This window comes from Myotis daubentonii, chromosome 12 (genome assembly GCF_963259705.1).
Source record: "Myotis daubentonii chromosome 12, mMyoDau2.1, whole genome shotgun sequence".
Classification (NCBI taxonomy): Eukaryota; Metazoa; Chordata; class Mammalia; order Chiroptera; family Vespertilionidae; genus Myotis; species Myotis daubentonii.
The window spans coordinates 38,764,803-38,789,788 of record NC_081851.1 but is presented as its reverse complement, the minus strand read 5'-3'; the positions used below and the strand labels follow the sequence as shown (position 1 = coordinate 38,789,788).

At 39.8% G+C, this 24,986-nt stretch overlaps 1 protein-coding gene across 1 annotated transcript in view; it reads right to left on the bottom strand.

The window, feature by feature from the left end:
- GFPT1 (glutamine--fructose-6-phosphate transaminase 1) overlaps positions 1-20,834 on the bottom strand; it is a 59,224-nt gene extending 38,390 nt beyond the window's left edge. The window contains exons 1-4 of the mRNA XM_059659572.1: positions 20,637-20,834; positions 10,291-10,398; positions 7,851-7,958; positions 3,266-3,391 (exon numbers count right to left, since the gene is read on the bottom strand). Coding sequence (XP_059515555.1) covers positions 3,266-3,391; positions 7,851-7,958; positions 10,291-10,398; positions 20,637-20,643 — 349 coding nt within the window. The 5' untranslated portion in view covers positions 20,644-20,834. The remainder of the gene's footprint in view (positions 1-3,265; positions 3,392-7,850; positions 7,959-10,290; positions 10,399-20,636) is intronic.
- Positions 20,835-24,986: the final 4,152 nt, after the last annotated feature.

The window sequence follows — 24,986 nt, the reverse complement described above, 5'->3', positions numbered from 1 at the left end:
TATGTGCCCTGATTGGGAATCAAACCCACAACCTTGCTGTATTGGAGGGACACTCTAACTGAGCTACCTGGCCAGGACTTTCTTTTCTTTTTTAAAAAAACAAAAGAATAGACTCTCTTAAATGGTTATTTCCAGGAAAAGACAGAATAAGAAAAATAAGACAGAAACTAGACTTATTTTAACATGCCTATTTTATTTATTTATTTATTTTTTTGTTAATCCTCACCTGAGGATATTTTGCCATTGATTTTTAGAGAGAGTGTAAAGGAGGGGAAGAGACAGAGAGAAATATCAATGTAGGAGAGACACATCGATTGGTTGCCTTCTACATGCAGCTGCATTGGTAAGTGCCCTTGACCAGAATCGAACCTGGGACCCTTCAGTCCACAGGCCATCACTATTCACTGAGCCAAACCAGCCAGAGTTTAACATGACTTTTTTATAGGTGTGACCTCAGAACAATGCAAATATTTTCATTTGAAATAAAATTGATTTTTTAAAAAAATCAATCCCTAAAACTCAAAATAAATAAAATAAAATATATTAATAGAATGCTGTATCCAGCTGGTAGCACAACTACAGATAGAAGGATTATTCCAAGTGATTCTAAAACACAGAAATTTGATTATATATCCCTAAAGAGATATACCCTAAGGACAAAAAATTAACAAGAAAAACTAACAAACAACAGTAAATATATTCTTAAGGAAGTGTTGGTATTATGATTATTTTATGTATATCATGTAACAGATAAGTATGTTACTGATGTTAAGAACTACATGAATATGCCAAAACCGGTTTGGCTCAGTGGATAGAGCGTCGGCCTGCGGACTGAAGGGTCCCAGGTTTGATTCCGGTCAAGGGCATGTACCTGGGTTGCGGGCACTTCCCCACTGGGGGATGTGCTGGAGGCAGCTGATCAATGTTTCTCTCTCATCGATGTTTCTAACTCTCTATCCCTCTCCCTTCCTCTCTGTAAAAAATCAATAAAATATATTTTTAAAAAAAATTAAGAACTACATGAATAAAAGAAAATACATAGCTCAATCAGGTAAAGTCAAAACCTTACAACCCTGAATCTGAGTTAGAACTGTTAGTGTAAAATTACATTGTTTTATCTTTAAATTTATACGTGTGCAAGTGCACCCACAGAGGTATGTGTATCTCCTAGCTCTGCCCACTGAAAAGATCTATGTGTGATGAACACTTCTAAGACCTGGCTTACAGTCTTTAAGTATCATTTCCACTAAAAAGAACTGGGGCTTCCTTAGAGAAATGGCCGATTCCAAGCATGGGGCAGGAGTAGAGGAACGTGGAACATCTTGGCCTACCAGAAAATAACAAAGACTATTGAGTCTACAGGGGTCATGTCAAAAGGACTTAGAAGACAACCTGAGTAAGTTCCCAATGGCCAAAGATTTTTGTGTATCAATATAGACAATTACTTCAGTGTTTTGAATCATATGAAATATTTTAAACCCATGATTTTATAATTTTAAAAAGAACTCATTATTCATTTTAGAACATATGAACCACTTCGTTTTTTAAAAATGGTAAATGAAGGGGGCGGGGGGAGATAAAACATTAATCCTGCCTTTCCTATATACAATGTAACTCAGGGTAACCAAGCAGTTGATATGGAGAAGATTCTCCTTATAGGGAAGTATTTGAGATAATAAATGAAAGAAGGAATGACAGTACTAGACTATCACCAATTTAAAACCCCTAAAGAAATAATCTTGGCAATGATCATCAATGACTGCTAACAACACAAAGAAAAACATCCAACATTATGACAAGAAAAGAAATTCTGAGATGTCCTAAATTAAATCACAGCAGGCCAGAGGGTGGGAAGAAGAGGTAGGGAGAGTTAATCAGTTAACAGAAACAGGAACAGAAACAAACAAAAGACTGCTAGCATTCCTTAAGGTATGTTGAAACTTTGAATCAACTTCTAGGCCCCTATTTCAGTTCTTATCTAGAGAGAATAGCCAACTACCAGATGGCACCCACCGCATCCTGTTTATGCATAAACTTTCTGGGCTGTTGCCCACAATCAATCCAAAAGCAACAAACACTTCTTCCTTACCATACACCTCTCCCAGAACTAGCCCTGCTTCACCTATTCCCACACCCCTTATCTATAGCCAATGTAAATTCTTTCAAAACAACTTACAGCTTTCTTCTCCAAAATTATCGTATAAAAGAACTCCATCAATCCCAGGATGGTGGGCATATTTGTCTTCCCAACTAGCCCTACTGATGGTGGTCTAAATTGTCCCAGAAACTGGTCCTTTTTCTGCCTAACTTATGGCTCAATAAATCCTTTCTTTCAGAAAAACGTTCAACCTCAAAGGTTATCATTTAACAATTATATACCTCCAGTTGTAAACACTGTACCAATCCTATATAATAAAAGGCTAATATGCAAATAGAGTGAAAGGCAGAATGACTGGTCACTATGACACGCATTGACCACCAGGGGGCAGACACTGAACGCAGAAGCTGTCCCCTGGTGGTCAGTGTGCTAACACCGGGGGAGTGCCACTCAACCAGAAGCCAGGCTCATGGCTGGCGAGCACAGTGGCAGTGGCAGGAGCCTCTCCCGCCTCCGTGGCAGTGCTAAGGATGTCCGACTGACGGCTTAGGTCCGGCAGGGATTGGGCCTCAGCCATCAGTCGAACATCCCCTGAGAGCTCCCGGACTGCGAGAGTTCGCAGGCTGGGCTAAGGGGAACCACTCCCCCTTTCCCCCCAGTGCACGTCTGTCGTGCACCAGGCCCCTAGTTTATAATAAATAAAATGGACAGAGAAACATATTAAATGACCCACAGGATGCATGCAATTAACATGATCTAAACTATAGAAAATTCTATAGGACAAACAGAGTAAACTGTAAGGAAAAAGGAGAGAAAGGGAGAAGTCTCTTAAGAGACATATCAATCTACTAAATCCTTACCTTTTAGAGATACACTCTTAAATATTTACAAAATAAATATTATGATATCTAGCTATCTGTGATATATCTATCTATACAATATCTACTAGCTTCCAAGATAATCTAGGTAGGGGCTATGGATAAACATAAACTGATCAGATATTGATAAATGTGGAGGCTGGGTAATGGATGCCTCAGGTTCTATATATTCGCTATATATGAATATGTTTTAAATTTTCCAAATTAAAATTATGAAAACATAAGAGCTTCCATTCTTTTCCCATTATCGAGCCTCTACAATCATTCCAAAGCATTTTTATGTCCATACCATTATTTTTATCAGAGCGCTGGGGATGGCTATTGACAGGATTGGGTTCGCCGTGTGTTGCCCAACGGGTATGAGCTATTCCAAGGTGTACATCAAATTCTATATCCAAATCCATATCCTGTTGTTCTGAAGATAAAATGAAAAATTCCAATATTAAATCATGCTGTAGAGATAACGCTATATTTCAATGTAATTATTACAGCACTATTTACCTGGAATACACAATTATTAAAACTGAAGATCAGGCATACTCAAAATAGTAATTAAAAGATTTAGAGGAGTTAATGTAGGATGCAGCTGAAATATTTAAAACAAATGGTTCCAATAACAACCCAAGAAAATGTATTCAGAGAGATAAAGCACCCTGGCCAGTGTGGCCCAATTGGTTGGAGCACTGTCCCATGCACCAAAAAGGTAGTGAGTTTAATTCCTGGTCAGGGCACATATCCAGGTTATGGGATCAATTCTGGAAGGGCACATGCAAGAAGCAACCTATCAAAATTTCTCTCTCTCTCTCTCTCTCTCCCTCTTCCTCCATCACTCTCTCCCTCCTTCCCTTCCTCTCTCTAAAATCAATTTTTAAAAAAAAGATAAAGCAAATGTGACAATTTTAGCAATTGGTAAAGATAGATGAAATATATGGGTGGTTAATGTATTTTTTCAACTTTTCTGGAGGCTTAAAAATTTTCACACTCAGGAGTTAAGGACAAAGAGAGTGAATGTGATTTTTTAATCTATATTTAATCTTCACTTTGGAAATAATCAGTACTGTTTTAATTAGACATGTAAAAGTAAATTCATTTTCTCAGTGCCACAAGCCATATGACTATAATTTCTTTGGTCCTCAAACATATCTCACAATATAAACTGCAATTATGGAGAGCTTCCAAAATCAAAGAATAGGTTCTTGTGAGCAGAGCAACACTGTGAAAATATGGGGTTACAGACTGATGCTCCTTGATCTTGTAAAGCAGCTATTCTGATTCCTTTTCCCTATGAGCTCTCTCTTCTTGCTTCTTCCGGGGGTTGAGGGGGAGAGAGAAAAAAAGGATAGTTCTAGTTACTTAATAGTAATGCCCTTCTTCTAATTTCCTAAATATAAAATTCATTTAGCTAAGATAAAGCTTATCAGATAACAAAGTTTATCAGAATTAGGTCTAAATTAGGAATAAACTGCTCAGAACTCTGAACGTCCATGCACTTTAGCTTAGTCCTAAGCATAGTTTTTGTGGTTTTTATACTGGCTAATGAGAGGTCATTCTAAAATACAAATCTGATCAAGAAATAAGGTTTAAAATCCATGAATAGACTTCCATTGCTTTAAAAAGCGGTATGCACATATGAATCATCCTAAACCTAGTCACAGAGATTTGCAAAAAGATCCTCAAATTCTAACATATAACCAGAGAGCCATTTTCTCAAAATAAAGCCCAATACCTTTTCATAGCATATAAGGTACTACATATCTATCCCCTATCTACCTTTCTATCCTCATCTCCCACCCCTCATCACTGTGACCCACGCCACCACCATCTCTCACCTGAACTACTTCGACAGAATTCTCACTAGTTTCCTTGTATCCAGTCTTCCATCTGTACAATCTAGTTCTGCACACTAACAAAAGTGATCCTTTCAAAACGAAGTCAGATTGTGTCACTCTCCTACACAAAATTTTCTAATGGCTTTGCATGACACACACAGTAAAATCCATCATTCTTAAGATCCTACATGACCTAGCCCTCAGCCACCTCTCTAGCTTCATTTCCCACCACTCTTCTCACTTACGGTGCCCTAGCCTCACTGACTTTCATCCTACGATAGCCAAACCCTCACAGGGTCTTTGCACTTGGTGTTCCCTCTGCCCAGAATTCCCTCTTTCAGACAATCACATGGCATCTGCTCAAATGTCACCTCTACTATACTTTTTCTTCATAGCACTAATCACTACTTAACATTATATATTTATCTGCCTGTTTCATTAAACAGTAAACTCCATCATGGCAGAGGGTTTTGCCTATCTTGTTCTGTTTTGTCCTCAGGACCTAGAATGATGGCTGGTATATAATAGGTACTCAATAAATATTCATTTTATTATTGAATTCTCAGAATACTATGAGGGGAGGAGGGGCACTGTTTTCTCCATTTTACAGATTAAAAAAACTGAGGCTCAAAGAGATCACAAAATCTGCCTACCAAAGTTCATAGTGAATAGTAAGTAGAGACAGGATTTCAACCCAAATCTGGTTTACCCCAGAGCCTAAATTTAAAACCACAATGGTGCCCAGCTGATGTGGCTCAGTGGTTGAGGGTCAACCCATGAACCAAGAGTTCACCAGTTCAATTCTCGCTGGAGGCACATGACATGCCCAAGTTGCGGGCTCAATTCCCAGTAAGGGGCATGCAGGAAGCAGCCAATCGATGTTTCTTTTCTTTTTTTTTTTTTTTAAATATATTTTATTGATTTTTTACAGAGAGGAAGGGAGAGAGATAGGGAGTTAGAAACATCGATGAGAGAGAAACATCGATCAGCTTCCTCCTGCACATCTCCCACTGGGGATGTGCCCGCAACCCAGGTACATGCCCTTGACCGGAATCAAACCCGGGACCTTTCAGTCCGCAAGCTGACGCTCTATCCGCTGAGCCAAACCGGTTTCGGCGATGTTTCTATCTCTCTATCCCTCTCACTTCCTCACTCTCTAAAATCAATAAAAACATATTTTAAAAAAACACACAATGGTAAACTCTGCTGCACTATTTATTACATTTATGACGTTGTCAATCTGGCTTCCATCAGAATTTGAGTTCTACAAAAGCAGCAGCTTATCTTACTATCTTTGAACTGTAAGCACTAAAAGCTAAATAAATAGGGCAGATACTCAAATCTTTATTGGATGGCTCCAACAATAAACAGATACAATCATCAATGCATTCTTTCCTGGCTTACCTGTGTTCTAAATAATTAAGGTGGCCTAATAAGTGACCTCCAGATAAAGGATACTGTTTATCACTAGTTAACAAGCTAATGCAAGTAATAAAAGCATCTGATTAGTTTAAAAAAGGCTAACTATAATTAAAGCATCTCCCCCAACACGCTGGCAAGCAACATTGGAGAAAGAGTCTTTAACAGGAATCTGTAAATTAAATCCATATCAAGTTCATGCTATTTACTAACTCTATTTACTTAACTGTTGCCATTTAAGAAACATGTACCCATGTTCCTTATTCATTAAGCTGATAGGTCATTCAATTCCCCAGCCATTCATGACATCTTTTCTATTCTCCTTAAGCCTCAATACTACCTATATTCCTTCAATTTCCACTTTATTAAGCTTTTCCCTCTTACCTCATAACTGTCTACCTTAGCTTTTCTTTTACGTTTGACTCCTATAAAGGTTAGCTCTCTCCCTGTGCCTTCACTTATCTGAGCTGTAACCCTCAATAATTTCCTTACTTGTATCTTGTGTCTTCTCACAAACTTCATGCCCAAGGCCTTTTGCCCTCTTCATACCTTTTCTCAGATGTCACCCTTCTCTTTTTTAATAATTCAAATATTCAAATTTGCTGGCAGTGATAAAGACTCAAATACCTACATCCAGAAATAACAAACGTCAACATAAATGGTCCTACTCCTTACATATCCTATACTGCAGGTTGCTTTTTTCGCTCAACATTAGGTTCCCCGTAATTCTCCAGGTCCCCACATGCAGAACCAGACCCAGTGCCCTCCTTTCAAAAGCTACATATGGTCACTCACTGTCATTACAATTTATTATCCCATTCCCTTACTGGTATTAATTATTCAAAATTAATAAATCACTTTGAAGAGCAATCTGGCCATGTCTATAAGAGAGATGCCTATACCCTGCGCCCAAGCACCTCTACTGTTGGTTATATACTTGAAAAAAAATACTATGGACAAGGAGCATGACAAGATTCATTGCAGCAAAATGTAGAAACAACCTCTATGTCTACCAATATCACTCCAATAAATTTAATTTAAAAAAATTTTAAAAAGACTCTTTCCCACCCAGCTGGCGTGGCTCAGTGGTGGAGCATCAACCTATGAACCAGGTCATAGTTCGATTCCCGGTAAGGGCACATGCCTGGGTTGCGGGCTCAATCCCCAGTGTGGGGAGTGCAGGAGGCAGCCGATCGATGATTCTCTCTTATCATTGATGTTTCTACCTCTCTCTCCCTCTCCCTTCCTCTCTGAAATACACTTTTTTAATAAATTTTTTTTAAAAATTTTAAAAAGGACTATCTCCCATTCCATCAACAAACTTGCCTTCCTTATGTTTGTCCTATGAAAGGCCCTTCCTCACAAATTGTGGTTACTTCATTTTAGAATACTGATCTTGCTCTAAATGCAGTGGACCTAACTAATTTCCTTCCCTAATTAATATGATCATTTTTGAAGCTCAGGTATATTTTAAAACTATCACAGACAGTAACAAAACTACTTTTCTCCCCTCCCTTCAATATTAATAATCACTAAATGGGCCCTAAAATATGGGAAGAATGGTAATTTGATAAGGCAGAAGGAAGAGAAGAGGGAGGGGGACAAAAACTAAACTAAGTACATTACTGTGAACTTCTTCATCCAGTGCTTTTACTTTCCCTTTCTTCTTAATGAGCTGGATTTTGCCGGCATTTGCTTCCCAATCTTTATCATTGCCTCCATCAACTCCCACACCTAAATCATCAAAAGGCAGAATAGCAAGATTTAAAAACTGGCTATTATTTAGATTATCAGTGTGAGGCAAAATTTTTAATTAAAATATTTTTAATCTAATTAATTCATTAACTTATTACCAATTCAACATATACTAAACATCCATTACATGTCAAGAACCAGAACAGCTGCTACAGACAAAAATGCAAATAACCCAGTTCCTTTCCACAAATTTCTAATAGTGTATTGAGAAGACAAAGACAAAAATAATTATATTCAGTCTGGTTTCAGATTATAAAAAAGTATTATACTAGCTTGTGAATGGAGTAGAGTAGAGAAAAACAGAAGATGGGCACCCACCTCAGAAGCGATAAAGAGGGAATGTCAGGACGTTCTCTCTTCAGATTCTACTTAAGATCCTAAGGAGTCTGACCAAGTTACTCTGAAGGTATTGGAAAAGCAGAGTAATTTGCGGTAGAGAAAGCACATGACAAAAAAAGTTTTAAAAATCTCTTTGGAAACAGTGTAAGAAGTTAGACTAGAGAAACAGAAAGAAGAAATCAATTCTCAGAAGTTATAGCTATAGCAAATCTAAAGAAAGAGGGCCTTAACTAAACAATGGGAATGAAGATAGATATGGGTGATATTGAGTAGAAATGACTAGATATAACATGAGAAAGCAGGAGAAGTCTGGGTACCTCCTAGGCTCAAACAAAGGACTTGGTGATAAAAGGCACACAGAAAGTACTGATTGGAGAGTGGGGTGAAAACTGTTACTCAGTTCAATTATAAACATACAAAAGTTCTAATATCTTGGTTTATTGAGGAAGAAATATCTAGGAGGCTGTGCAATTTGGGGAAAACATCTGGATTTTAAGTCACCAACATATGGGAAGCTGGTGAAGTCAGAGCTCACCCATGAAGAAAAGTGAGCCTAGGACAGTATCTTGAAGAACATTAATATTTAAGAAAAAGAGGCCCCAAAGCAGACAGAAAAGAAATAATCAGTATGTAAGGAAGATAATGAGATGTGTTGTCAGAGAAGCTAAGGAAGGAGAGAATTTTAAGAACAAAGTAGTTGAGGAACTGACTTGCCATTAATTGAGGAAAGTCATCCTATATAATAAAAGGCTAATATGCAAATTGTCCCCTCAGGAGTTCGACTGCTCGCTATGATGTGCGCTGAGCATCAGGGGGCAGTGCAGAATGAAAGAAGGCCCTGGTTGCGGCCAGCAGCCAGCAGCTGGGGGAAGGCCCTGATCAGCCCTGATTGCCGGCCAGGCCTAGGGACCCTACCTGTGCACATATTTCATGCACCAGGACTCTAGTGAAAGATAAATGCCCATCACAGCTGGCAATGTTAAATGTACAGAAAAAGAGTTAACAGAGTAGGCCTGACACTGGTATCCTTAGAAATGCCTGCTTACAAAGTGGGCCTTGGATTTCACAAGGGTTCCCACCAGTCTGATGAAAAATAGTTCACTGCACCTAAACAGTCAGTACACCATGTGGCTTATGTTGAACAACTGTTTCTCTTCTAGGAGTCTGTAATTTTGGTACATATTAGACAGAGGGTGTCTATGTGACCAGCCCCTGATAAAAACATTGGGCACTCAGGTGCCAATGAGCTTCCCTGGTAGACAACATTTCACACAAACTATCACAATTTTCTGGGGGAATTAAGAGCACCTAGTAAGACTCCACTGGGAGAGAACCCTTAGAAACTTGTGCCAGATTTCCTCCAGACTTCACCCATGTGCCTTTACTCTTTGCTGATTTTGCTTTCTATTCCTTTGTTATAATAAATCATAGCCATGAGTACAGCTATATGCTGAATCCTTCCAGGAAATCATCAAATCTGAGGGTAGTCTTGGAGACCCCCAATACAGTTAAGGGAAGAAGCTAAAGTAGAACATAAAGTTGACAAAAAGTTATTTTTATTTGCTTTGTCATTTATTTCAGGTAGAAGACTCTTAAGAAGTTTACATACCAAAAGTCTGAAATACCTGGAGAAAATCAAATTAAATTTATAGAAAAGAAAAAAGATAATTTATGGAGTAAGTCCTTCAAAATCTTTGTTCTACCATTAAACTGCCCCAGATGATTTATGTTTTTACGGTAACATTCTTAACAAAAGAAGATACCTATAAGAAGCAATACTCAACATAAATGATAATAGTATTGAAATTACATGAACAAACCTTTAAGTATGAGAAAAGACAAAAATTGTTCAGATTTTAGATTTGCCCAAAATAAAGCAAACATTACTACAGGATCTAGTCACCTAAAACAAAATTTTTCCATTTAGATTCAGTAATCATGCAAAACTCATATTTATTTTTAAAGGAATTACCAGCAGAATCGTATCCTCTGTATTCCAGTCTCTGAAGGCCTTTGATTAGGGTCTCCAAGATTTCTCGTCTTGTGCGAGGGACATGGTAGTTTAAGTAAGCAAATATACCTGCAAATAAACAAATACTTAATAAAAAATTCTGTCTAAAGATTAAAAATTAACATAATTATTACATAATCTTCATTTGCATAATTATGCCTAAGATGTGCAAAAATGTGAAGCTAGAGTCCATCTTTAAAAGAGAAGTAAATCCTCACTTCAAATTGTCTAAAGGCAATGAAACTTTTTCAAAGGGGGTTTTCCATTTGTAAAAGACTAAAGCAAATATGTCAAAATAAATGCTCATTTTTGCCCAGCCAGTGTGACTTAGTGGTTGAGCATTGACCTATGGACCAAGAGGTCACAGTTCAATTCCTGATCAGGTCACATGCCCAGGTTGCAGGCTCCAGCCCCAAGCAGGGAGCATGCAGGAAGAAGCCGATCAATGATTGATTCTCTCTCATCATTGATGTTTCTCTCTCTCTCTCCCTCTCCCTTCCTCCCTGAAGTCATTAAAAATATTTTTTAAATAAATGTGTGTGGTTTTTCCCAAAGCAGCTCATAAGGGTGGTCACATCTTCCATTACTGCCATTTTGTTAAGTAAAATTTAATTTTAAAAAACTAACCAATCAACAAATTTGCTAAATACTGAGCATTATGTTTAAAGAAAAGCATTTCCTGGAGTATTTTAAGCTACATATGGATCTTATAAAACTATACAGATGAAATAATTTTTCTTACTTTCAATAATCATGTTATCAATAACATTTAGGAATAAGTAATTTATAACTATTAATTATGTGAAAAATATTACCTAAATATTCTAATAATATGAGGGAATATTAAAATATATATATAATCATGTTAAAAGAAAATAGCTTGAATCACTTATTCACCAGTTACTGGCTAACAACAAATAACTGCAATGTTAACAGCTCTTAAGAATTCATAGAGGGGGAAAAAAAAGCAATAATTTGGAAAAGCAAAACTAGAAATAAAAGAACTAGTACATATGAACTGAGCAAGGCAAACAAAGAAGTAGTAAACAACACAGGCAAAAAATATCCACACTTTAGGAATAGCAGTATGGAAATTATCTGAGGCCTCCCATGATTGTGCTTTGGTCAAGGTAGAGAGAACATTGAAGACCAAAATATGAGGAAATTATAAGCTCAAGTTGCTTACTTATGAAAGAATTTCCTTTTTCTTATATTACACTATAGTGTCACTGAATCATAAGGAAATAAAATTAACTCAGTGAAGTAGAATTCCAAAACAACTAGTCTTTATTTCCATTTGAAAAGATCTCATTATTTCTATAAATAGCTTGGTCCTATTGAAGCATTTCAGCATCCAAAAATAGTGAATTGTTAATATCCAACAAAGAAGCCATAATAATGGTTTGCTGAGCATCATGATCAGTATAATTTTTTCAAACAAACTATCATGCCCTTAAAAAAAAAAGGAAATCCACATATTTTTTCTTTTTAAATGTTTTTATTGATTTATTATTATTTTTTAGAGAGAGAGGAAGGGAGAGGGAGAAAAAGATAGAAATATAAAACAGCTGCCTCTGGCAAGTCCTCTGCTGGGGATGGAGCTCTGTAATCTGGGCATGTGTCCTGTCTAGACTCGAACTGGTGCACTGGATGACACTCAACCACTAACCCACATTGGCCAGGCAGGAAATCCACATTTTAAAACTAAATCCAAAATAACCTGAAACACCTGTTTAAACTTTCCCCAAAAATGGAAGTATAAGGCCAAGAACTTATAAAAATTCTATATTTCATTATTTAAAAAAAACAACCTTACAATTGAAAAGATTTTTTAAAGTTATCGTATGTTATACAAGCATCTTATTTTCGCAGCCACAACCTTGCATGAGATCTGGGGTTTTTACTGTTACTGCTGTTCCTTCATAAAGTAGCTATAATATGAACAAACTAAACCAATTATCAACTGTAAATCAACCTTTCATGTGTTCTACACTTATTCCCCCTATGGGTCACTGACTTATGATAAAGATTAAATGAAGAAAACTATCAGTCCCAAATAAGAATTTTTATTCGATCACTGAAGGACAACACACAGAATATAAATCTTTTCCTCAAATCACTGGACAAGGACTGGAAGAAAAGGATGACACACAGAGAAATTTTCTAAGATCAAAGTAATAGAGATGGGAGAAGGAAGAAAGGGAATTAACCTAAGTAACCCCTGGTTAGGAAAATGAAAGATAAAGAGATTAAATCTGCCAATTTTATACACCAGCTCCTTGACAGAAACAGTGGTCTAAAGACAGTCCACCCCTTGGGATTAGTGGGTTATCTGTAATCTTGGGGTTGCTGGGAAAATAGAATGGCATATAACCCGCCTATCAGGCATGCAAGGGCATGTTTACAAGGGAGGTATTCTTAATTCAAAATAGTGCTTATTAGGGTAGAAATCACTAGATTGCTCCCATTTCCAGGTCTTTAACTTGTCTTATCAAACCTCCCAATAAACAGTTCTGCTTAGGGTAACTACAAAATCCTAAAAATACTCTCCACTGCTCTTCAGTAATTGCTCCCAAACCACACAAAGTAGTTGTAGGGAGCACAGGCCATTCCCTACGCCCAAACCAATAGATCAATGGTTCTCAACCTTGGCTGCACATTAGAATCACCTGGGAATCTTTTTTAAATCCTGATTTCTGGGCCTCACCCTCTGGAAATTCTGGTAACAAAGAAACAGAATTTCCGTATGATGAGGCCCAGAAATCAGGATTTTCAAAAGATTCCCAGGTGATTAATGTGCAGCCAAGGTTGAGAACCACTGCAATAGATGCTCCAGGTGTCATTCTCAGAAAATGGCAACTTAAATTCAAAGCACTTAGGAGCACCTTGCTTAACAACCTGGATCATGGACTTGACACACCTGATTAAAAGCAATTTAGTCATAAGTAAAGATTTTTAAGCCTTATTAAAATGAAAACTGAATACAACTTAGCTAACTAATCAAATCATTAAAGTGCCTATGCCTGCTTGAATTTATGTCCTTAAGAAATTTTACTTCTACATATTTTTTCACTTAGCAACTTCAGTATGTTGAGACCCTAAACAGAACTCATCAGTTTTGTGTTCAGATTAGTTCTCTAAATTTTATACTTTCTGAATCAAACTCCATCTACAATAACAATTAAATTTCATCTATTTGTTTTACTTTTTGTTAATCCTCAAGCAGGGATATTTTTTCCGATTTTTTTTTTTTTTTTTTTTTTTTCAGAAAGAGTGAAAGAGAGGGTGAGGATGAAAAAGAAAAAAAGAGAGAGGGTAACATTTCAGGTTCACTTGCAAATCAATGTGAGAGAGACACATGGATTGGTTGCCTCCCGAACGCGCCCCAATCTGGGCTGTGGGTCGGACCTGCAACCCTAGTATCCACCCTTGACTGGAAATCGAACCCACGATCCTTGGTGCATGGGCCAATGCTCCAACCACTAAGACACACCAGCCAGGGTCAATTAATTTCATTAAAAATTTTTTTTTCTTATAATGCAAGTTTACAAATTAATTCACCGCCATTATTAAAGATTCGAATTACACAAAGGCTACAGAATGAATTGTGAAAATCTCTTTCTAAAGGGGAGATAACCAACATTAATTCAATGCATATTGTCCCAATCTTTCAGCTAGAAATGAACCTAGATATATATGGCTTTAAAGGGCTTTTTAAAAACACATAAATTGGATGACACTGTATATATTGTTCTGTACTTGTTTAATTAAAATGTTGACATCTACCCAATTCTATTTAATGGCTGCATACCAGTATATAATAGTCATATTTTACCTAAGCATTTCCCTACTGAGATGTTCCTACCTCTTTGAAATTATGAACAATACTGCAATTAAAGTTATACTCATCAACTAAATATTTGTCATAAAACAGTCAATACTACTATAATTGTAGAGACACATTCAACAGGTAAGACCCCTTTAGAAGATGAAATACTATGAGATAAAATTTTCTACATTCCTAAAAATAAAGTAAAAATTGTATAGAGTGACACAATGAAGGATTTCAATTATTTACGTGTTTTCTAATTGTTTAAAAATATTTTTCGTATTTACAAATGTTGGTTTGAGTGTCCCCTAGTTTGTTGGAAATATATACTGCCACTGGAAGGAGCTCTATAACACCTCTCCCTGCACATTTAACAATCTGGAACTCTAAGCACTATTTAAACCCTGACACCTCTAGTTATACTATCCCTCACAGTCGACTTATGTCATCATCTTTCCTGGGGAAAATCATGCACTTCCCGCTCACAAATCTTCCAACATTTAATCTCTCCCACTTCTCTCTGATCAATCATATCAAACCAGTTTTCCATTATCCTCCCAAGCCAGCTTTTACTCCTGCATCCCTGACACCCTTACAGTGAGGTCCATCCACCCATTTCAGGTTCACTTGCAAAACAGCCCTTCCAACAGCTGACCAATCTTGTTAATTCATAGTTTGTCTAACTTTCCCCCAGATATTTTTCTAAAGTCTAGAATCGACTATTCTCAAATTACCATTTCTCCCTTCCCAGATTCTTTCTCATTTTTGGCAGATTCTCACTTTATAGAACCGAAGTCTTCATCTTCATCTTAACAGCATAATACATGATGTACCCTTATCCTTCCTTATAAGCTCAAAACAGAAAACATTCTACATATCTGAACCAGCCTCTCCTACTCATAACTGTTGATAAGTATGGAGGAGAGATTGTTCTGTGAGGTGACTGCTGCCTGTCCTATAAGCTGGACCCAGACGGCTTTCTGCAATCCCCCCTTACAGACCATCTGATCATAATTAATGTTCACTCTGACATCAATCAGCACCCCTCCCTTGCCTCCTGTTATGTATTGGTCCTGGAACAGATTGTTGTCCTCGTCAATGTAATTTCCATACCTGCTAACATTCATATACTAGTACCTGTTTCTATCTCCACACCATTTCTACCCTATATAATTCTCTGGTGCCTGCCAAGTGGCACAGGGATCCAAGACATGTCGCATATATAAGTTTCCCTTAATAAACTCTATTAATTAACAGATTGGAGTGGCCCGTATCTTTCTTCAGTCTTTCCCTGCCCTCCACTTACGAAGGTAGATTTTAAGTCCTGTGGTTTTTCCCTGGGTCTATGTGTCCTAACATAAGTAATTCTTCAACTTTGTAAATACAGAACTTTTTAAAAATATATATTTTACTTATTTCAGAGAGGAAGAGAGATTGAAACATCAATGATGAGAGAGAAGCATTGATCTGCTGCCTCCTGCCCACCTCGCACTGGGGATTGAGCCCTCAAGCCACGTATGTGCCCAGACTGGGAATCAAACCGTGACTTCCTGGTTCATAGGTCAGTGCTCAATCACTGAGCCACACTGGCTGGGCTTAATACAGAACTTTTTGTTAACATCAAAATATTTTGAGGATCCTATACAATAGTGGGTTGAATTTTTATTATCTAACTTTTATTCAAATTATAGATAATGCTTAGAACATGAATTGACCAATGAATGCTCCATAACAAGTTCACAGCTCATAAATCAAGGACCACAGCTCTAGAACTCAACTTTTCAACTCTATCAGAAATCTCAGTTCCACAACACTCCCTCCTTTGTTAGTATACTTGCCCTCCTCCTCAACACAAATTCAGGTCTTTCTGCCTTCATATATGCAACATCTCTAAGGATTTTATTATAGCCCAATGCAATTAACTTCTCTCTACAGTATTAAACATGGATGACCTACATTTGCAGATTCTATCCAATGCAATACATACTACTTTGGAACTCTTTTGCCTTTAACCACAGGTCTTTGGCCTCTTTTCCTGGCACTTCTATTTCTTCTTTCAAACCCTCTGGCAGTAGTTCTCAATTTATTTCTGACTCCATTGATTATTGGGTAACATATGCCATCAATATCTTTTACAGTGTACTAGTTCTCTACCAGCTGGCACAATTACTCAATGTAAAAGTCCTGCCCAATCATCTATAAGATTCCTGGCCTAACCAGTTTCTCAATTTCTATTCATTCCACTTAGGGTTTGTAACATGGCAATGAACAGGGACTGTGTATTATCACCTACACCTGTTGCATGTGTATTCATTGTTTCCTCAAATCAGACAGCAATTCCTTAAAGGCAATTTCCTTGTTTTAGTTTTCTCTCCAAATGGCAGAGTGCCAAATATAAAGCCATCATTTCAAATATCTTCTAACACTTTTGAGGTACCTGAAATGTAGTAAAAAATTCCAAGACCACAAAAAAAGAACACTATTTTGCAGATGCTAAATAGGGATGAAGTGAAAGAAAGGTTGCATAATTAAAGGTTTAAGAAATACTGGTTCCAGGTTAACAGGCTTATTTGTAGATCTTCTTAGAGCCTTTAATCTCACTAAGTGCAAATCTCCAAAAGCAGAATGTCCCAAACTTGTGTGTTATAAAACTCTTTCCTACCTTTTACTGCTCCTTACCAGCAGTCAACTTATTAACTTCTCCCTTTCCAGGAAACACAATTGAGGAAATGCTTAGTAAGCAATTAATTAATTTTCTTTAACAACTACTTTATATCCAGTATGATTTCTAAGGATATGTTAATATTATTGGTTTTATGACTCACCCTAGCAGCAGTCTCAACATTCTTCAATTACCCCCCAAAGTCATCAGACAGTATACTTACAAAAAACTTTTTAAGGATTCATTTCATGATACTTTTACATTGCAGCTCCCTTACTGCTTTTAAATATAACCTCACTTAGAAAAAGTCTATTTATATACACCATCATTTATTTTTTAAAAAAACAGCAAAAACTGTTAAAAGATGCAGGTAGCTTCAGCAATGTGGGGTGTGGCCACAGTGTTTGGACAGGTTCAAGCCTTGGACTACTGAGAAGGCACAGTCCTCTCATTGCCACATGCAAGTCCCAGCTTGGATGGCAGAGCCCTCCCAGCACAATTATAGCCAACAGCTATAGCTGTAAGCTTGAGCCTGTGGTCCGAACACATGGCCCCACGTGCCTGAGTGAGAGAGTTCAGGTGCATGTAGTTGAGTGGGACTGAAACCCACGAGAATGTTGTAAACAACTTGATCACGCCCTTACTTTGCCTCGTGGCACCTGCTAGAAAATAAAGACAGGGCTTGTGAGTGTCCTCGCTGTCTCTCAGAAGCAGCGTCCCACTGAGACCCAGCTTTTGTTCTCATGTCTGTCTTTTCTTAATCCTTTCATCACCCCCACTGGGGTTCACCCTTGGCAGTGGCGGCACAGCACAAGTGGTGCCCGAACAGGGACTGAGTTCTGGGAACAGGGCCTGAGTTCAGGCTCCCCACATAGCAAGTTGACAATCTCTCACCAAAGCCAAAGGTTAAAAAAACAAAACAAACACTAAAAAAGAACAAAGTGTATTCCAAAGAACCAAGAATAAGAGGGAGATAAAATAAATTTGGAACATAAACATGCTATGCTTCTCTGGGAAATTCATAACTCTTAGCACATTAAAGTTTCCAAGAAGTCCTCCAATTAAAAAAAAAAAAAGACAGTTCAACATAGTTTAATCTGTTGCTCTCCAAATTTACCTGACCATGGAATCTTTTTTTTTTCCTTAAGCATACCACAGACTTATAGCCTTCGTTCCTCTGCTTCAATATTATGCAATGTTGAAATAAAATAATCTTTTAGAAAAATCTGAATAGGCAGCAGGAAATCAGAAGGTAAATCTGAATTTTCCCACCTGATCTCATTCCCCACTCAATTTTTCTGTCTAAAAATTTTACTGCAATGACTAAGATGTGGGAGGAAAATAAAGACAAACTTTTGTCCTAACAGTTAACCTTCATAATTAAAGGGAATAAATTCTAGACCTTATTCCAGATCATGCAAAATTGTGGTCTGGATAGGATTAAAAGCAGGACCTCAAAAATAGCTCAAATACCAGTTGTTTATTCTTTATAACCTGTTTCCTCAGCAATAAAACATTGGAATGGGGATGTTGGCTAAGTGATATGCGACATCTAGTCTCCACCCTAAAAGTCTCACTCTAATTTGCACCTTTTCTGAACCAGATCAGGTTTTTTCTTTTATAGTACACTAGAGGCCTGGTGCATGAAATTCATCCACCAGATGGGGGTGTCCCTCAGCCTGGCCTGCACCCTCTCGAATCCGGTACCCCTCAGGGCATGTCTGACTGCCGGTTCAGGCCCTTTCCCACAGGGCCTAAACCGGCAGTCGGACATCCTTCTGGCAGTCGGACATCCTTCTCGCAATCCGGGACCGCTGGCACCTAACCACTCGCCTGCCTGATTGCCCCTAACCACTCTGCCTGCCTGCCGGCCTGATTGCCCCTAACCACTCTGCCTGCCTGCCGGCCTGATCGCCCCTAACTGCTCTCCCCTGCCAGCCTGATCGCCCCTAACTGCCTCTGCCTTGGCCACGGTGGCTTTGTCTGGAAGACATCGGTCTAATTAGCATATTACCCTTTTATTAGTATAGATATTAGTATAGATACTTTGGCTTCCTTTTTTTCCTGGAACAAGATGAAGAAATTATCTACAACCAGATAGCCAGGTACTTAACTCAGTGCACACCTCATCATTCAGGGACAGTTAATTAGCAAATGAAGCACATTGGGGATTAACCAGTTTACTACTCACAGCTCCAAATTAAATTATGTGTTCTTGCAAACCACTCTACTATCAGAGCAAAAGTATATCTAATGCTAAAGTCAGCTCGACTAATAATTTCAGAAAGCTATTTAAAGGTTTTCTTTTTTGTTTGTTTTTTTAACCTACTCTAAATTTAAACATGCTCCTCTTTTTCAGAAGCTGAAATTTGCATAAAGTTTAATACAGGAAAAATAAAATTAATGAGAACTTGTCACCTCCTGCTCAGTTCTTGCAAAAGGCTACAAAGAATAAGTTTCCCAGATAGTTTCAATTCCATCACAAGCATTCCTCCCTTTCAAAAGTGTTATGTTTTTTTCCCTGTCAGGAGTAAGGTTAGTTGTAAATTTCAATGAGAAAGGTAATGAATGAGACAATTCTTTATACTGACAATGAATGGCCAAGTTAATACCAATTTTAGTGCAGATCAGTCATTTCAGATTCAGACCATTCCTTTTAGCTAACACTTTTAGGTACAATTTTAAAAAAAACTAAGTCTCAAAACATGGAATAAAATGGCCTAACTTTTTTATTCTTATGTTAATCCTCACCCAAGGATATTTTTCCATTGCTTTTTACAGAGTGGGAGAGAGGGAGAGGGAGAGAGGGAGAGAGGGAGAGGGGGAGAGAGAGAGAGAGAGAGAGAGAGAGAGAGAGAGAGAGAGAGAGAGAGAGAGAGAGAAACATCGATGTGAAAGAAACACATCGATTGGTTGACTCCCTTACGGGCCAGGCCCAGGGATGGAGCCTGCAACCGAGGATTGTGCCCTGGATCAGAACAGAACCCGGAACCATCTATCCACTGAGCCAAATTTGCCAGCTATGGCAGGCCTAACTTTTTTAACTTTTCAGGTAAAACATTCACTAAAGGTAGACCACTATTTTTCATAGATATTTTAAACGGGTGCACATGCAAGTGATAAATGGTGTGTGATCTATCGCCACGGTCACTACCGGGCCTCTTTCCACCGGATGATCAGGTCTCACCCCACTCACCAAGTTACTGATTAGCAATGGTTTCTGTTGAGACGGGGATGGCAGGAAATAAGACCATGTGTAATGCCACTGTCATAGTTCTAGTTAAAGTTCTGTTCTCTACAGGGCCTGGCGGAAAGACAGCACTAAACATAAGTATTTTTTAAAAGGTAAATTCTAGGAGAATACAAGGTCAGTCCAAGAGAACCTCGCCCTAGGTTCCACAGGTGGCCTCCCGCACCTGGTGGGCTCCGGTGAGTCCGCCCCGTCCACACCTCAGTTCCCTCGGCCCCCTCTTCTTTCCCGGTTCAGCACACACATCTCTCCCCCTCCCGTTCCCTGCTCCGCGCCTCGCCGCCCCCGCCCCCTTCACGCCTCCAGACCCGCTCCAGGGCCCGCCCCCCTCTCAGGTGCCCTCCTCAGTCCACCACCCGCCCCCCCCCCCGCCCCGGCTCGCAGAGGCCGGCCCCCCCCCCCGCGCCCAGCCCCCGCGGCTGCCGCGAGACGCCCCCAGCCCATCATCCTGACTCCGCACCCTCCACACCGCCGCTCCCGCCGGCGCCTCGGGCCTCGGCAGTGTCCGCACCGCACCCGCTCCCGAGCGCCGTCCCGCAACACGCCCCCCGCCCGCGGCCCCTTACCGCACATGATGCCGGCGGCTCGCTCGGTCCGCTAGGCGAGTGGTGAGCGACTGGCGAAATCGGGAGCACACGGGAGCTGTGGGGCTATCAGCGGGTTTGGGGGTAAGGAGGTACCCGCACGACTCCCTCGAGGATGCGACAGCCGAGGTAACGACTCCCTTCTTGGCCTCCGGGACTCGCCAGCAACTGCCTCCTGGCCCCGCCCCTCGGCACGCACCGCGCCGCCGCCGCCTCCACCTCCCGCAGGTCCCATTGGGCCGCGTCCGCGCCACTCACGCACAGGTCCCGCCTCCCCGAGCCGCCCCGCCCACGAGCCCACGCAGGCGCTGGCCTGCTGGCAGCGAGGACGTGGCAGCGGCTCCCGGCGCATCCGCTTTAGGTTCCTGGAGCCGCCCGGCCCCGGGGCGAGTAGCGGGAGGAACGGCGCCGCGGGGGAGGAGGAAACTTGTTGGCTGGCTGGAATGAGAGGAAGATTAGGAAGGAGGATGGGTTTGTTAGCAAAGCAAATAACGTTGGGGGCGCGCCCTAGTTCAATCCTAGTCTCCAAGTTCCAGCCCGCCAGGAAGCGGAGAAAGAGGAGGAAGAAAGCAGAGGCCAGCCGGACAAATAAATCAGGGTGGGAAAAGGATATAGACCTAAAAAAAATTGCAAAGAATTGAGAGGAAGGAGATACCAAAATTCCTGGTTGCAAAGCGCTGTGCAGGTTCTGTTAGTCTTCCAGGTGGCAGGCAATTCATTTCCCGACTTAGGCTCTATGTTATATGCTTGGCCTCCAAAAGCCCTCCGCCCCCATTCATTGACTCCCTAACCCCGTTTTTTGGGGTTTTGTTTGTTTGTTTGTTTTTTGCAGAGGGGCAGGGGAGACTTCTGCTGGCCCACCTGACAGGACTGTAGGAATTGCCCAGATTTGACAGCCTTACATTTGACTCATCAACGATTAACTAATTCTATTAATTAATGCACCATTCCTGCCAAGAGAAACTTAATCAAAGAGAGATGATGTTTCTGAGAATTTATTACCTGAGCAGTTGCTTAGTAAGATTTAAATAGTATCTTTAGTAAAATGTAGATGGTTATCATAACTCTATTAATGACTCGAGTAGAATCAAATAAAAACTTATACGGCACATAGAACATGGCATGGACTTCTGACCCCAGATGTCTCATCTTACTTCACACTGCTGCTCCTTTCCTACCACACCTTCCAGCTCTTTACACTCCCATAACGCTGAACAGGTAGGTGATCTCTCAATTGGGCCAGTATTCTCAAGACTTTCGCACACTTTGGTTACTCTTCATGGAATCCACACACCTTCCCTACTTAAATGCTACCTCTTAGGGAAAACCTTTTTTGTCTCCCCCAGAGAGACATAAGGATATGCATTAACCTCTCCTTCTTTGAGTTGCCCCTTTTAAAGCAATATACTTTAATTTTTTACTTTTGCTTTTTGCATATTCCTCTACTAGGCTGTTTCTTGAAGCTAGAACAAGTGTTTGCATACTCAACACCTAGTATAGAACTTACCACAAAGTAAGGGATCAAAAATGCTTTTGAATGAGTGAAAAAAAGTCTAATGTTCTTAGTAGAGTTTACTTTCTATGGCTGGTTTTATGATCAAGTGAGCAAAGGGCCAGAAAATGTAACATTGAACTAATCAGAGTATTTCTAACATGAAAATCCTTTAATATTTCAGGCCCTTAAACAGGTTCCTATATCACCCAGAGCAAAGTTTATAAAACAACAGTGAGCTATTTGAAAAGAGACAACACATTTGGGACATAAACATGCTATGTTTATGAGGCAAAGTACATGTTAGCCTCAGACCCTCATCTAAGAGTTTCTGGCAAGCCTTCAGTAATACTTCCAAGATGTCAAGGTATGATTACAATGTTTCTGTGTGTGTGTGTATGTGTGTGTGTGTGTGTGTGTGTTTACTGATTTTAGGAAGAAACATCAATGTGACAGAACCATCAATTGGCTGCCTTCTGTATGCACCAAATGGGGATCAACCTGGGTATATGCCCTGACCAGGAATTGAACCCGAGACCCTTCAGTACACGGGAAGACACTCCAACCAACTGAGCCACGCTGGCCAGGGCATGATTACAATGTTTGAACACCTTTGTAAACTGCCAGAAATCCTGTCAATGCCACAAAGAAAAGCCAGCAGGACCACCAAAGTTCTCATGCTCAAACTATAATTGTTGAACCCCCCTGCTTTCCTCTTCTGCTTGTTTCTCCATCATGACTATCAATTTGTCTTGTCCATCTCCATTTTACAGCTATTTTGGAAAGTGCTTATGCATCAGTTGAGAGGAAGAAACTTTTAAGGCCAATTATTTCCCCAGCTGTTTAATACACGCAGACCCAGAGACAGCCCCAAGAATGAAAATTTACCTCCATAAGTGGAAGGCAGAGAAAGACCAAAGAAAGAGGCTGGCCACTCTAGTCAGGTAATTAATAAAATTTATAAAGAGGAACTTACAAGGCATGTCTTGGGTAGCTGCAAAACAAAATGGGTCCCCATGCCATTTACTGCCAGATACCAAAGAATTACATAGGGTAAAAGTGGACAATAATCACAGGCACTAGTACCTGAATGCTAGAAATTATATGCTTGACCAAGTCAGGACAACAACCTGTTCCAGGAACCGGCATATCACAGGGAGCAAGAGAGGCATTAATTTATGTCAGAATGAACATCAGTTCAGAGAGTCTATAAGGTGGGTTTACAGAAAGCAACCTCTGTTCTGGTCTAGCTCTAGCTCACAGGAGAGGCAGCGGTCACGTCATGGAACAGCCTGTCCTCCACACCAACCCAACCTTGAACAAACTCACCAACCCACTGAAACAAAGAGCCCTTTGTAACCATGTGCCAGTCCAGACACTGATATAGAAGCATTTTGTTTGTCTGAACCCCATCTATAGAGCTTTGCCTGAGCTGCACCTTTAGAAATCAGAGCTGCAGAAGAAAAAATTAAATTACCTAGGAATGAATGGAAACATCTGGGTCTTATTCAAACATCTGAGGAAATGGAAAGGATTTTTTCTCTGATCAAAACTTTTGAACAGAATTGAAAAAATAAAAAGTGATGATGGTGTGTCATTTATTGTCTCTTTATGCTACTTGATTTCCCAGGTTAGTCCTGTGAAATCTAATGGTTCTCAGCCTCCTCCTTGCTATGCCTCAGGGCTTCTAGTTGTCATTTCTAAAGAAATGAAGAACCATAATTGAAATAGCTTTATAAGATTATCAAACTTTCACATTTGTGATTTTTGTTATCCCTTGGCTGACTCCCAATATAAATAGCAATAAAATTGTTAAAATTAAAAAGGCCTGCATGGCTCAGTGGTTGACCATCGACCTATGAACCAGAGGGTAATGGTTGGATGCCCAGTCAGGGCACAGGCCTTGGTTGTGGGCTCCATCCCCGGTGGGGAGCATGCAGGAGGCAGCTGGTCAATGATTCTCATCATTGATGTTTCTCTCTCTCCCTCTCCCTTCCTCTGAAATCAATAAAAATATATTTTAGGGGGAAAAAGCAACCAATGAATGCATAAATAAATGGAATAACTGATGTTTCTATCTCTCCCTTCCTCTAAAAATCAATAAAAATTTTAGAAACAGAATACTATCTCAAACTTTCATATATTTGCACTTGCCCTTTCTTGAACACATCAGAAAGGGAACCAGATGTTAAATAGGCCTTGACTATAGAGAACTAGTCATTTACAAAATGTGATTATAGGAGACCAAAAAGTTTCCTGTCCCAAATTACCTCCATTTATTGGCTATCACATGCCTAAAGTTCACCTGTACATTTACACTGAGTGGCCATATTATTATGACCACCCCATCAGTACTTCGTTGGGCCACCTTTTGCCTTCAATACTGTGGCGATTCTTCATGGCATTGACCCCACGAGATGTTGAAAGGTGATGCGAGGAATCTGACACCATGCCTGATGAATAGCACTGTCCAGTTCTGTGAGATTTGATGGTTGTGGAACCAGCTGCCTGATGGCTCTTTTAACTTCGTCCCACAAATGCTCAATTGGATTGAGATTGTGGGGGCCACCTAAGCAAGGTAAAATCTCCCTTATGTTCTTGAAACCACTCCTGCACAATATGAGCACTGTGGCATGGTGCACCGTCTTGTTGGAAGAAGCCATCTCCGTTGGGATATGCCATCAACATGATAGGATGAACTTGATCAGCAACGATACTTAGGTATGTTGTGCTATTCAGACGTTGTTCCACACGAATTAAAGGGCCCAAATCATGCCAGGAAAACATGCCCCAAACCATAACACTGCCCTCACCAGCTTGAAGGGTTGTACTCATGCATG